At 38.2% G+C, this 16,091-nt stretch overlaps 1 protein-coding gene across 5 annotated transcripts in view; it reads right to left on the bottom strand.

Annotated features, from left to right (window-relative positions):
• CUNH18orf25 (chromosome unknown C18orf25 homolog) overlaps positions 1–16,091 on the bottom strand; it is an 83,701-nt gene that overhangs the window by 22,661 nt on the left and 44,949 nt on the right. For 3 of the 5 annotated variants that reach the window (XM_036244265.1, XM_036244264.1, XM_036244266.1), the window contains exon 3: positions 11,360–11,542. The exons of the other annotated variants lie outside the window; for them this stretch is intronic. In XM_036244265.1, the coding sequence (XP_036100158.1) occupies positions 11,360–11,542 (183 nt within the window). The remainder of the gene's footprint in view (positions 1–11,359; positions 11,543–16,091) is intronic. 5 annotated transcript variants of the gene reach the window in all.

Below are 16,091 nucleotides of genomic sequence, written 5' to 3'. Positions count from 1 at the left end.
TGGCCTATTCACTAAAATTTGTTAAAAATAAATTGAATTAACAACAACAAAAAAACAACCTATTAATTTAATTATAAGCAAATCTTGGTTAAAAGCATTTTTAAATTAACAGTGTGTTAATTTTCACATATGACATGTGGACTGCAAATTTGTCTGTTTAATTCAAAGTCCATTAAATTGAGATCCACAAAATCAAAGGTTTACTGTATATTCAGGAATAATAAAAAGCAGTCCACTGCACAATGGCTTGAAATCTGCTCTGACAGGGAGTTAAAGTGCTCCAGAAACACACAGAAAAGGGACATTTCCCAGACTTGAGGATAATCAAGGAAGCTGAGCTCTCAGGGCTAAGAAAGCACAGGTGAAGAGAAGTAGCATAAGAGATACTGTATTGCCCTTTAGGGTATAAAAGTTTGTGAGATTTGGAGAAATGGTAGTAAAATGAGAAATGAGGCTAGCCAAGTCAGCAGAAGTCAGATCACTGTAAGGAGTCTGAACATGACCTTGAGAAGTAGAAAGCCAAGGAGGGATTTAAGGAGAGAAGTGACATGATCTGATTTTCCACTTCTCAAAGTATAAAAATGGAACTCATTTACGGTAGTTTCCTGGGTGAAAAATGGTAACTGAACTAGAGAAGAAACAAAATGGGGAATACGTTATGTGTATGTGTGTACAGGTTATGTAATGGGAAACCAGACAAAGGAAAGAACACAAGCAATAAAAAATGATGTCTAGGCTTCTAATGTAGGTAACTGGATAGTTCCAATGCCATTCAGTGCACCAATGAATAGCCTGGAACATGATGATGTTCCTCTAAGGTGTTCAACAGGCAGTTGGAGGTACTATTCTGGATCTCAGGTCAAAGGTCTAGAGAGGAAATACAGATTTGGCAAGTCCTCAGCAATAGGTGAGAAGATAAAGGTCATCTAGAGGAGGTGAAGAGGGGCTTAGAACAGAACCATGTCAAACACCAATAATTAAGGGATGGACAGAGGAAGGGGAATTCACGAAGGTACACAAGGTAAAAAAAAAAAAAAAAAATCCCAAAGATATGACGCCAGAATACCAAAGAAAGCATTTCTAGGAAGACATACTTACCAGTGCCCAAAAGAGCAGGCTGGAAAGAGAAGGAACTAAATAGAGCCTACTAGAATCAGCAGAATCAGCAATAAGTTGACCATAAATGACCTTGGCAAGAAAAGCCTCAGAGGGACTAATGGGGCTGAAGCCATTGCAAATCTATAGCAAGAAAGTGAAGAGCAGACACATTTTTAAAGTTTGGCTATGAAGGAAAAGCTGTTAGGAGGGGGCTGAAAGAGGAAGATGGGTTTGAGGAAGGGAATGTGTATGTATGTCATTTTTTTTTTTTTTTTATCCTCACCCGAGGAAATTTTTCCATTTTTTGTTCAGATAGAGCGGGAGGGAGAGAGAGAGAGAGAAACATCGATGTGAAAGGGATACATCGAGTGGCTGCCACCCACACGACCAACCAGGGCCGGGGACAAACTGCAACCGAGGTACGTGCCCTTAGCAGGAACCAAACCCGGGTCTCTCTGTACCGCAGGCCGACGCTCCAACCGCCGAGCCAAACTGGCCAGGGCTATGTATGTCATTTTTAAAGATGGGAGAGACCTGGCCATATTTAGAAAAAAAAGGAAGAGAATAAACAGGGTTCTCAGAAAGTTGAGGTCATTTTGACCTGAGAAGAACGTGGCAAGGCCATCTGCAGAGCACAGGTGTGGTAGGGTAGTAGCTATGAAGAAAGAATGATGCCTTCAGAAAAGAGCTAGGATGAGGTTGCCAATTTGGAAATTAACGCAACCCTTAACTCTGCAACAATGTGATTTTCTCCAGTTATACTTAGTGGGGATACAGACTCCTGTGTGAGTCCAGGGATCAGACTTTGCCAGCTGGGTATAACAGAAAAGCTAGCAATACAAGGAGCTGAGGATAGTGTGAAACTAGGAGGAGTCTGATAAAGAACTGGATGATGGGTTTTATGAGATAGAAGAATAGTGTAGTGCAGATAACAGTATGAGAGTATAGAAAAGTCCCCAGTGGAAAAGGAGAACGCATTAGGAAGAGGAAGGAGGTAAACCAATGGTTATGAGAAGTAAAACACTGTATTTCCACCCTCTTGGTCACCCACAAAACATAAGCCTAGAACTATCTGTTTTCCTCCCTTCTTATCCTCCACTCTAGTGTCCTTCTCCTTTACCCGTTACCCACTACTCACCTTCCTTCAACTTTTCCACTGCCCTCTGGAATGCCAGCTCCATTGAAAACAGCCCTGAACTTGCTTTCGTCTCGTCTCCTTGTGGAAACCTGATTCTCCTGAAAATGCTACCTCCCCTGAAGTTGTTCCTACACTTAAGCTTTGGGATCAGGATCACTTACAAATTACTCTCCCCCATCCTCATGCAGCCTGTACCTTCCAAGATGTTTTCCTTTCATTGTCATATATTGATTCTAAGACAGTTTCACTCATCATGAAACACTATCAGCCTGTGGCTTAGTTTCTCTTTCTTTATCCCCACTTTACATCCTGCCATCATTATTATATGAATACTCATTGTTTATATGTACAACCACCCCAAAATTCTCCATGCCTAGCTGAGCCCCAACAGACACTTACAGCCCCCTGTGGTAGACTCATAGCAAGGGGCTCAGTACTTACCAAAAAATACTTTTACTAAAAATAAACAAGCTAATTGAAATAAACTAAACTACAAAGGCAGATAGGAGTCAAACTCTTCCTCCTTGATTACTCATGTTTTTAAACAACAGTAATTAATAAAACATAATAGCTTAAGTTAATACCTAGTATCTCTGTGCCCAGTTCTTAGTATCTCTGTCCTCATAGTTCTAATTTATAATTCCAACTTGTGGAACGTTCTGTGAAATGTCTCTTAGTCATCAATATTTCTGAATAACCAGCCATCATTGATTAGGCCCCTCATCATGACCCTACCACCTACATAGCCTCATTTCAAATCTGGAAATATCATCCCTCTTCCTTAAAAAAAAAAAAGGGCAGAAATTAAAAATGACTATGCTACTTTTGCTCCTAATTTTATACCTTAAGAAGAATAACATAACCATCACCAATATTTAAGATTCTTCTAACTTTATTTATGGATCCAGAAACTAGTCATTTATATACTGCTTTCACATCATTAGATCAATCCAAACCATTTTAGCAGTGCTATTTTGGCCATAAAAACTGTAATCTAACCCTGCTGGCATTAGTACTATTACAGAACTTGTATAATGCTCCAAAATTGATCACTTAAAATCAACGTATGCTCTTGTAGCCAATATTCTTCATTACTTCATTTATAAATCAGTACAAGCCCTGGCCAGTTTGGCTCAGCAGTTAGAGCGTCAGTCTGCGGTTCAGAAAGACCTGGGTTCGGTTCCCGCTAAGGGCATGTACCTCAGTTGCAGTTTGTCACTGGCCCTGGTTGGGTAGTGCGGGTGGCAGCCACTCGATATGTCCCTTTCACGTCGATGTTTCTCCCTCTCCCTCCCACTCTATCTGAACAAAAAAATGGAAAAATGTTCTCAGGTGAAGATAAAAAAAAAAAAAATCAGTACAAGATAAAATAAGGCACACGAGGTTAGGGGACTAAATACAAATTTCCTGGTGAATGTTAACTCTAGACTGATGGTGTGAGTTTTGCCTCATTTCCTGTCAGAGCCATTGGCTAAAACATGCTATTTAGGTAAGTCAGTGGGATGCCGTCCGTGCTCTTCAAGAGACACCAAGGCATTCTCCAATAGCCAGAAATGCATATCCCCTTCTGTCTACTTCAGAGCCAGGACAGTTAGTCTCTTTCTTTCAATGTAACCCTCTTTAGCATGTCACACATTCCTTTGGGAACTCCTGTGCAGAACGACATTCTCAAGCCTTTGGGCCAATTCCCCACTGCTTCCCCACCCTCCGCCCTCACAGGAATCCAGTGGCAGAATACTGCCGAAAGAATACACCCAAGTGAGCAAAGATGCTCTGAGGTTCTTCAAATACTGTCAATGGTTGTAATCTATTCCCATTCTAGGACAAGAATAAGCCCTGTAGAAAAAGTGTAAATACCACAATTACCATATATTAAGCTGAAAATAAATCAGAAGACTTATATTTAGCCATGTGGCAGCTGGCTATCTCTGTGTAAATCACTGCCTGTGTAGCTCTTTGGAAAATTAACCTTTAACTCGGAGGAAATTCTAATTTGTTGTCCTCCCACTACAGACATTTCAATACATAAGTCAGAAAGAAACACAGAAAAAGTAGTAACTAAATGATCATAGAAGACATCTTTTTGTCTTCAAAAGAAATAATGTAGCTACTTTTTATTTTTTAATTGATATTAGAGAGAGGAAAGGAGAAGGAGAGGAAGAGGGGAAGAGAGACAGACAGAAACATAGATTGGTTGCCTGCAGCATGCACCCTGACCGGGGATTGAACCCCAAATCTGGGTATGTGCTCTGACTGGGAATCAAACCTGCCACCTAATGGTGTACAGGATCATGCTCCAACCAACTGAGCCACACCAGACGGGGCTGTAGCTACCTTTTAAATCACAAATCTACTGGGTAAGAACTAGTTCTGGGCCTATTTGCAGCACATTAAAGGAAACTATTACATTCTAGATGCCAGTGACACATTAGCTATAACACAGGTTAATACTTTAGGTAGCTACTCATTTAGCTTTAAAACAAATTATTACCTTGTGTTTCATCCGTTCAACAAGAATGTTAAAAATAAATTTTAAAAGTGGAAGAGGTGGTCAGAAATCTAAAATCTTACAGTCCATATGAAGCCAGTAAATAAGAGGAAATTGACCAAACTTGACCTCCTTCACAAGACTGATATATTGACTTTAAACTGCTAATGACAGAAACATGGCCATTCTGGTCTGATTATAAAAAGCCCTCTACTAAGGACAGGAAAGCCCAGATTTGTTTCTCTGGACTACAACAAAGCATGTGTAATGGACAAATCAAGATTACCATCACACTGACTTCCGGTCAAGATGGCGGCATTGGTTAACGCAATATCGCGTCCTCCCACAACCACATCCAAGTTACAACTAAACTAAAGAATAACCATCATTCAAAACCGCCTGAAATCAAGCTGAATGGAAGTCCTACAACTACGGAATTAAAGAAGCTGCATGGAGACTGGTAGGAGGGGCGGAGGCGCGAGGGGCGGTGGTGAGACGGTGGTGAGACGGTGGTGAGACGGGCTGGTCCCACACCCACGTGTGGTGGATAAAAATCAGGAGGCTACCGCCCTGGCCGGTTTGGCTCAGCGGTTGGAGCGTCGGCCTGCGGTACAGAGAGACCCGGGTTCGGTTCCCGCTAAGGGCACGTACCTCGGTTGCAGTTTGTCCCCGGCCCTGGTTGGTCGTGCGGGTGGCGGCCACTCGATGTGTCCCTTCACATCGATGTTTCTTTCTCTCTCTCTCTTCCTCTCTCTCCCTCCCGCTCTATCTGAACAAAAAATGGAAAAATGTCCTCGGGTGAGGATTAAAAAAAAAAAAAAAATTCAGGAGGCTACCTCGGCTGGGAAGGTCCTTCCTGAGGACTGAGGGGTCCCTGTCCCACAACAGGTGCCCCGCTCAGGGTTCCAGTGCCAGGAAGAGAAGTCCCCATAACTTCTGGCTGGAAAAACCAGCAGGAACTGAGGCTTAGGGAAGCTGAAGCGGCTGAAGCCCCAGGTAGCTCCTTAAAAGGCCCTGCGCAAGGACTTATCAGACTCTCTCCCTCTAAGCTTGGAGGGGAGGCAGCTCTAGGGGCACCAGAGACATACGGGGAAGAACTGAGCTGTTTGGCACTGGAGCGAGGGCTGGAGAGGGGGCTTTCTCCGGGACAAATGTGCTGTCAGAGGCCTTTGTTCCTTTGGTGAGCCCTTCCCTGGGGCGGCAGATAGCCACCATATCTGGGACTCTAGCAACCTGGCTCACACTGGTAGCCCCGCCCTGGTGACTCCCTGAGGCCCCGCCCCACCCCACCCAACTTTCAGGCCCACCCAAGCTGTTGGCATTTGTTTCACCATAGGATTGGCCTGTCTTGGATCCTGCTTCAGGTTTTTCCTAAATTGTTTCAAATGAGCAGCATCAGGTCTCAGCTCGATAAGTAATACACAGAAACAAACACAGGGAGGCAGCCAAAATGAGGAGACAAAGAAACAGGTCCCAAATAAAAGAACAGAACAAAACCCCAAGAAAATAACTAAGTGAAATGGAGATAAGCAACTTAACAGATGCTGAGTTCAAAATACTGCTTATAAGGATGCTTAGTGAACTCAGTGAGGGCCTCAAGAGCATTAAAAAGGACCAGACAGAAATGATCGATGCACAGTTAGAAACGAAGGAGGCTTTAACTGAAATAAAGAATAATTTACAAAGATTCAATAGTAGAGTGCGTAAATCCAAGAAGCAAACCATTGATTTGGAATATAAGGAAGCAAAAAACGCCCAATCAGAACAGCAAAAAGAAAAAGGAATCCAAAAAAAATGAGGATAGTGTAAGGAAACTCTGGGACAACTTCAAGCGTGCCAACATTCGCATCTTGGGGGTGCCGGAAGGAGAAGAGAGAGAACAAGAAATTGAAAACCTGTTTGAAACAATAATGGCAGAAAACTTTCCTAACTTGGTGAAGGAAAGAGACATACAAGTCCGGGAAGTACAGAGATTCCCAAACACGATGAACCCCAAGAGGCCCACACCAAGACACATCATCATCAAAATGCAAAAGATTCAAGACAAAGAGAGAATCTTAAAAGCAGCAAGAGAAAGGCAGCTAGTTACCTACAAGGGAGTCCCCATAAGACTGTCAGCTGATTTCTCAAAAGAAACTTTGCAGGCCAGAAGGGAGTGGCAAGAAATATTCAGAGTGATGAAAAGCAAGAACCTACAACCAAGATTACTCTATCCTGCAAAGCTGTCATTTAGAATCGATGGCCATATAAAGTTTCCCAGACAAGGAAAAGCTAAAGGAGTTCATCACCACCAAACCATTATTATATGAAATGATGAAGGGTCTTTTTGAAGAAAAAGATAAAATATATGAATAAACAAAATGGCAATGAATACATATCTTATCAACAATGGAATCTACAAACAAAATGAACAGGTAGAACAGAAACATTCTCATAGATACAGAGAACATTTTGTTGGTTGCCAGATGGGAGGGGGGTTGGGGGAATGGGTGAAAAAGGTGAAGGGATTAAGAAGTACAAATTCGCCCTGGCCAGTTTGGCTCAGCGGTTAGAGCGTCGGCCTGCGGTCTGGAGAGACCCGGGTTCGGTTCCCGCTAAGGGCATGTACCTCGGTTGCAGTTTGTCCCCGGCCCTGGTTGGTTGTGCGGGTGGCAGCCACTCGATGTGTCCCTTCACGTCGATGTTTCTCTCTCTCTCTCTCTCCCTTCCTCTCTCTCCCTCCCACTCCATCTGTACAAAAAATGGAAAAATGTCCTCGGGTGAGGAAAAAAAAAAAAAAAAGAAGTACAAATTCATTGCTAGAATGACAAACCTCAAAGGGAAAGGGGTTGGGGGGTGGGGGGTGGGAAGAAATAAACCAAAGAACTTATATGCATAACCAATGGACACAGACAATAGTGTGGGAAAAGGCGGGAGGGGGGCGGGATTGAGGAGGAGGGGGTCAATGGGGGAAAAATGTGGAACATCTGTAATACATTCTACATTCGATAATAAAGATTTAAAAAAAGAAAAAAAAAGATTACCATCACTGTTTTAAGAATGAGAAAATGTTCAATGCCTACCTTCTTGACAAGAAGGCTGATGGGAGAAAAATGAGATCATTTGTTTAGAATTTTTAATTTCCCAGAGGAAAAAACTCTTAAATAAATTTACTTTACCACAATTAAGTCTTCTACACCAAGAGAACTTCAGACTTCTGCTTCTCTTAGCCTCATCTACATTTATGTTTACAGTGAGCTATTACTAGCAATAAACAAAAATTATGCCATTTTCAGATATACTGGTACTATTTCATAAACATGTCAAATGCAAGAGTTAGCTTGGGGGTAGGGGTGATTATTAAAAACAAATTCCCAGATTCCATTTCAGATCTACTTATACAACCTTCAGGGAGAAACCTAGGAATCTGAACTTTTTTCAAAGTTTAAGAAATGCTGTAGCAAGAGTAACTTATTCCAGGGCAGTACATAAATCAGTGATGCATTAATTGGGTCCTTTAATCACCACCTTATTCAGTCTATTTCCACATAAATATATTAACATCATGCTAGTTTGCATTCCCAAGGGCCTACTGTGTGCTGTATCCTATACTAAGCACATTATAACATGTTATTTTACATTAATGGTAACTAATCTTTAGGAGTGGATACTAGTTTTATCCCAGTTTTATAAATAGGGGAAACTGAGGCTTTATGTAAGTTACCTGAGGTCACACAGTTTGTAAGTGGATGCTGGTTCAAAACCAGGCTGTTTGTTGCCATATACTGTTCAATTCTAGCATCAAGTAAGAAAAAATAAACACATAGCAACGGTTGAAATGGGAAGTTTAGGTCTTTTATTGACCAGGGGCTTTCCGAATTTCAACTCTTTTGCCTTGGTCAAAGTTAAAAGTAAACAGTAAAAACTATTTTGCATACAAGAACATGATCTAACTGCTTGGAAAAAGAGGCAAACTATTCTATCTCCAATGACTACTTATGTGATCCTAAATGCAATAGGGCTGCTGACCAGGTCTGAGATGCTGCTATTAACCCCTGAATAGTCTGTTCAGTGTATGAGTTTTTATTTTGTTAGGAGGGAAAGAAGATTAACCTTTAGACTATTTATCTTAAACTCAAACTACAATTGATATTAATTGTTCAAATCTCTAAACGATAAACTGGCAATTGAGGATAAATTCTTTTAACATTTTGTTGTAACATTCTCTAAGTATATTCAAATTCATAAAATGAGTTTCTACAATGACAGTTATATTAAAACTCAAGTATACTAAGTTTTTATTACATACCTGCATTGCCGTATTTAGGGGGCTAAAAAAGACTTTTAATGAGTCAATAAATGGCTTCGTAAGAAAATGTCATGGGGATCTGTTGAACAGTGATGACCACATCCTATGATATACAAAAATCAACACATAATTTATAGCCTGATACAAACATATTTTCTCTCTCTCTCGATATATATATATCCTAGAGAAATTATCACACACATGCACCACGGGACACACACAAGAAATGTTAAAGGCAGTGTAATTTGGAATAGCACCTTAAATGTCCAATAAGACAATGGGGATATCAATTGTGATATATTCATACAGTGGAATACTAAATAGCAGTAAAAAAATGAATGAACTAGAGCACATTTATTAACAAGAACAAAGCTCACAAAATGTTGAACTAAAAAAGCAAGTTGCAAGTGATTTCTTCAATGTAATACCAATTAGTATTAAAACATGCTTGTTTACAAATATGTAACAAATGCAATAAAAATATTAAAAAATACAGAGTAATACCAAATTCATGACAGCTTTCGGGGGGACGGTCAATAAGGTTGAAGCTATGGGTTTTTCCCCCCTCACATATTTTTGCCATGTTTTATTTCTTAAGACTGGTGGTACATAAGTAATATATTCTTTATAACTTTGTGTGACTGAAATTCAAAAAAACAATCAAATATAGAATTAAGCACACAAGGCTAGAGATGTTTTGAAAAATCAAGCTAACAATTACTTGAATCTGAAAATGTGATGCTATCCCCAAAGCTGGTAACTTTAATGATACAAGATCCCAAACCTTATACTATTTGGGTGAATCATGAAATTGCTGGCTTTGTTGTAGGTGAAAAGTCAAATATGAACAACTTCATATGGCTCAAACTAATATTAAAATTCTCTATATGAAAAGCAAAAAAAAAAAGCAATTGTCCATGCTTTTCTCAAGAATTTAGAATAAGGAATGGTCTACTTACTGGCAAGGCTAAGAAAACATGGAAATAAAACTGAAGTAGAATGAACCACTTAATTGTTGATGGACAAAAAATGAAGATAAACTACCCAACATACAGAACAAATTATAAAACTTGAAACACATATTGCAGAAAATGTGGTCAAACAATTCTCCTTTGATATAAAGTATTAATATTTAATTCTTTTAAAAATACTTGTACATATTAATAAATCCTTAAAAGACCTTTGTTGGGCAAAGCAAGTATTTATACATATAAAAATTGCAGTCCAGAGGAATAACGGTTTGTCTAAGGTCAAATAAGCAGTTAGCAGTTAAAACTAAGTCCAGGTCCTGCTCTGCTCCAAAATTAATCAAAACAAAACAATCGGAAGCTCAACAATAAGAGATTTTTATTCACTTCCATCAAAAAGTTTGAAAGGAAGAATTAAGGACAATGATCTATGGAATTTTCTTTTCTTTTTTATTTCCTAACAATTTCAATATTAAGAATTCTAAACTAAAACCCATTACTTGTGTAATACAAAACTCATTTCTCATAAACATTTTAGGTAGTAATTAAGTTACTAGATTCGCTCATAAAAGCCAAAGCAATTTATAATTTAACTAGAAAACTCTCTATAACATGAAAGAAAAATACACACTACATAAACAGTCTGTCAACAGCCTCCTGCTTCTTTCTTAAGCTTAAGTATTAGTACTTTTAGAAAAAAGTTTAAATAATAATGTTGAAAGAGTTTTGAGAAACATATTGAAGGAAATCTGGAGGTACCTGTGCAAGGTTTCAAAGGTAATAGCAATAGGATTTTTAGTGAATAAATATCACTCTTAAGAATCATCACAGGACCAAGATGGGTAATACAAGACGGGGGAGAGATTTTCCTGAGATAACAGAGGTAGAAAGTGAAAGAAAATGGTTATAAAAGACAAATATGAGTACAGTAGAAGAAATAATAGGAACATTTCACACCAAGCGGTGGAAGAAACAGTGCAGCACTATATAGAACAGCCCCCTCCCCAAGCTGCAAGGCTGCTGTGCAGCTAAGTGAGTGAAACCACTAAATGGGGATAAAATGGGAAAAGGGGGTTGTGGGAGAGCATTAGGTCATCTGAGTGGTTTTTACATGTCAGGCATTTTTAACTCAATATGCGTACTAAAATCTATCTCTGCCTACAATTATTGTCTATTGTCATTTTTGTTTCTTCCTGATTAGGAAAGATAAATGACACGTTACCCAAATCTCCTCTTTAGTCCGTTATAAATGGCACCTTGGATGGTCACAATCACCTGTCTTCTAGAAGCCTCTGGTTTGCAGGGCCCACTGAGAAACACAGTTGCCAGGACACATGCACATTACATTATTAGAGCAGGGGAAGGAGAGGGAGACCAACCTGCCTCCGCATTCAGCTCCTCTAGAAGCCCGCTGGTCCTCCAGGTAGCTCCTGTGTCCTGGCCTCCTACAGAATTACTGTGCTCTTGAACTACTGCAGCCGCCAATAAAGTGTCCACATTTACCACTTCTGGGTCAGAGCTGGTGTCAGACATATCATAATAAGCTACAACTGGAGGTCCATCTAGGGAGGAAAGAAAATGTATACTTGTATCTAACTTGTGGGGTGAAAATACTTCTGAAACTAAGAGCCCTCTAAACACCAATTGCCTTTATCTTATTACTCTAGCTGATCAGAAAAGCTATGAACTTTATACACTAATATTTTGTACATGATGTGAAAGTGAAAAAGATAACCCAAGCTTACAAAGATGAGGGACACATTTGGGAAGGAGGAAAAGGAGTGTTATGAAGAACACAGACAAGACTATACTGAACAATATTACACTGAACTGACATCATACTCTTAAAGAGCAATAGATTAAGAAAAAAGGGAAGATTCCACAGAGAAAGTGAAACTTATTTTTAAAGAAAAAAACAGATGCAAACTATTAAAACTCAATTTATATTTTTTAAGAAAATGGGTATAGTTCATTCTCTTAGTAGCTAATACTAAAATTCCTTAGTAGGCTCAAAGAAAATATGTATTTTCCTACTTCCTAAAGAAATAAGATTTAACACTAAGAGCACCACCTGATTGACTTTTTTCGAGGGAAGTCATTTTATGATATCGGGGATGTTACACATTTTACAACATTATACAAAAAGACAATACAAAATCCATCTTCAGAATTTTGCTTTGGATGTCTTGTGAGGGATACTTATATTTTCCTTTCCCTGAAAAAGACAACCAGCTCACACCCCAAGGAAATTATATGCAATCTTATGGGCTATTTTAGAGGAAGATATTAAAGTTCTTACTGGAAAAATAAGAGATGCCTTCTACCTCCAAATCACCCTAACTAGCTGAAAAAAAAAAAGGCAGCTAAATTCCAAAGTAATTACATGTCAACAATTCATGCTAAAATAACTCAGTATCATGCTTGTAGAATAGACACATGCTTTAAAATGCTAATATTACTTTTTTCTAATATAACAGCAAAAAGCAAATTTTTCATTCAAGTATGAAACACATCACTTACTACTACCTCCAATTTAGAAGAAAGCAAAAATAACAGAATGTTGTTCCCTACCCCCCACAACTATTTATGAAGTGCAGGTAAATCATTTATTTCCATAAAGAACTTTTAATATCACCCTACAAATTAACATTAAACACATCTATTTTATGAGACTTTTGACTATAAAGGAATACATATGCCAATTCATCATTAAACTAAAACACAATGAAAGATTACCCTTTTGATATAAACATCCATTGTGTAAACTGTCACTGAACAAAACATGGAACACATGGGATATTTATCTGTTAAAACTAAGTTCCCAAACCACAGGTTTATGTAGCAACATTAAAAAAAAAAATGACCAAACATAAAGGCAAATGAGTTGTTAAGTGCCACTGTATAAAGAACAGACATGTCACAATATGAAATTCTGATGATCATAACAATTTTTCACTACTTAAAAATAATTTCTAATTCCCCCAAAAGGGTAAATCAAGTTCATAAAATTCAACAGTGTGGCCTCAGTATCGGTTGGCAATGGATTTTAGTTCAAATAGCAAAAAAGTTGACTCATGTTTGAGGTTTTTCTTTTCTAAAAAAGAAAAGAAAGCTGTATCATTTATGGAGTTCTCGTCAGAGTTCAAAATGATTACTTGAGTGCAGAAAATACAAAGGTCAAGTACAATATTGACTATTTGACCAAATGTTCTATTTTTAAAAGGGCTTTATTTTTTAAGTGTTTTGTATTTACAAAAAATTAGTTACTTTAAAATGTGTATCACTAATACCATTCACAGCTACCTGCCCCAATCCCCCACCACAATCATTAAATTGAGACAACAGGTCAAGAGTCAAGTCAAAATTGTACCACTTCTACATGTATAATCATGCAAAAAAGTATTAAAGTGTATGTGTACATGCAGAGTGATATCACCTACCCATGGAAATAACTTGTCTGAAAGTCTTCATCAGTAGGAAATACAAGCATAAAGTTGTTATCTGGCTTCATTCTTGCATCTTCCACATTTCCAAACAGCACACCTTATAGCTTAGCTTAAATTTAGTATTCATCATAAACAAAGACAGTAATATTTTCATATTTTAATTACACTTAACAGTTAAAACAAATTATCACTGTCATTTTCTTCATTTCTAGGATAGTCAAATGATGACAAGTCAATACTATACAAACTTTAACAAAGTAAAAAAGTAGTTGCCTTTCCAACTTTCTTCAACAGAAAACCACAATTAAGGATCTTGTATTCCAAGGTCATTTTACACTTATCATTAGCAAATCAAGATTAACTAAGAGATGTTTGATGCACTTAACATCAGGGTTTAGACTTTAAACCACTAAAATGAGTATTAGCGAACTGATGGTGACAATTTGTAATATTCTTTTAAAACGTGACTCGCTGCATAGCAGAATTAGGAAACATGTAAGATCTTACAGTTATATTATGCGCCTTTTAAAAGAACTATCTCTCTTGCCCTAGTTGGTTTGGGTCAGTGGTTAGAGCGTCAGCCCAAGGACCAAAGGGTTTCAGGTTTGATTCCCGGTCAAGGGCATGTACCTCAGTTGCAGGTTCCATACCCGGCCCTGATCAGGGTCCTATAGGAGACAACCAATCGATGTGTTTCTCTCACATAGATGTTTCTTTCTTTCTTTCTCTTTCCCCCTCCCTCCCACTCTGTGGAGAATCAATGGAGAAATATCCTCGGGTGAGGATTTTTAAAAAAGTATCATTTAAAAATAAATAAAAGCATCATTTAAAAATAAATTAAAAAGGTATCTCTTATAGAAAGAAAGAAAAAAAAAGCAAAGCACTGAGAAGGAGCTAGGAAGCCATTAACATAAGACACAGCAATCTATGCTTCCAATAAGACACTTCTCAATTCGTTACAGGATGGAATAAACATGGATATTCTGTCCTTCCTCTCACTTGAGTACGCCTCTATGCTGTTAAAACAAAAGCATTGCTACTAAGATTCTGACTTTCCAAAACATCCAAATAGTCACTTCAAACAGTTATACATGGAAACATTTCCAATTTAAAGTTGTCATTAATATAAGAACATTCCATGTTATTCAAATTCCACATTCTCCTATCAGCTAATTGATCTGTCACAATCTTCAAACAAAAATTTACAACAACGCACTCACTAGTTTTTCTACAAAAGCATCTCTCTATAAAGGTAAATTTAACACACTTAGTTAAGAACTGTTTGGTCTGTGGTTAAGCCAAGTCCTATTTTTCCTCCTGATATTCTGAAATGTTGCTGCTCATCACAAGGCAAGCAAAATTAAAGGTTGAGCAATCCACCGGCTACTTTTTTTATTTAAGAACATCAACTCATCCACTTTATGCTAGAAATAGGTTTGTACCCTCTCGCTGACCTCCTAGCCTATAAATAGGTTCTAACTTTTCAAATACCAAAATGCAGATGTATCTGTGTCATCACACATTCCTGACTGTGAGGTTTACCCTTTTATGACCTTAAACCTTCTGTATTATTGTCATCAAATATTTAATTTCATGAATTAGTTTTCTTTCAAATATGTTCCCTTAATCTCATGGAAACAATCTGAATCACAAAGACACACACACACAAAAGCAAAATAAAACCTAACATCCTTTATTACAGTTATCCCTGACAAACCCATCTTTTCAAATTTGAGAATCAAAAGCACAGAATTTTGAAACTATACAGGGAATATAATCTACTGCTTGTTTTTACAGATAAGAAATTTGAACCCTATAAAGAAATGAACTAGAAAAAATATATAAATCCTAGTTAGGTGTAATCAGAATAGATTACAGCTGTTCTCCCAGTTGAGGGAATGAGGGATATACAGGATGAAACTGGGAGCAGCATAGAAGTATACACAGATTTTTGGCAGCAAACACATAATTTGAAGTCCTGCCTGCTATTTCCTGGCTGTATGACTCAGTTTCTTCACAAGGTTATGGTGAGGGTCAAAGAAAACATAACACAGAACTCAATAGGAGTTCAAATGTTGGTCCATTGCCCCACCTTTCCATTATAATTAGCACCTCCCTTACTTCATTATTTGTTTGCTTATCTTTGTATGTAAACTCTGCTATATAAGGCATTCATGCAAGAAAGCTTTAAGAAAAACTTCACGCCCTTACCGGTTTGGCTCAGCAGTTAGAGCATCAGCCTGCGGTTCGGAGAAACCCGGGTTCAGTTCCCGCTAAGGGCATGTACCTCGGTTGCAGTTTGTCCTCGGCCCTGGTTGGGTCGTGCGGGTGGCAGCCATTTGATGTGTCTCTTTCACGTCGATGTTTCTCTCTCTCTCCCTCCCTCCCACTCTATTTCAACAAAATATTGAAAAAATGTCCTCAGGTGATAAAAAAAAAAAAGAAAAAGTAAAAGAAAAACTTCACTGCCTGAGCTGGTACATTATATTAGTCATAAATTAACCCAACTTGTTAAGCAAATGCTTTGCTGGAATTAATTGAGATCATCACAAATGTGGCTTTCCTATTTTTATTTTTGTTTCAAATGAAATGTCAGCTTGGATTTATTCATATAAAAGTGACTCAAAGCCAAATAGAGGTTATTTGCATTATTTTATATTTAGCG

The sequence above is a fragment of the Molossus molossus genome, unplaced genomic scaffold (assembly GCF_014108415.1).
Source record: "Molossus molossus isolate mMolMol1 unplaced genomic scaffold, mMolMol1.p scaffold_m16_p_6, whole genome shotgun sequence".
NCBI classification, from domain to species: domain Eukaryota; kingdom Metazoa; phylum Chordata; class Mammalia; order Chiroptera; family Molossidae; genus Molossus; species Molossus molossus.
Note: the sequence above shows the minus strand (reverse complement) of the source record. Positions and strands in the feature narration are given on the sequence as shown.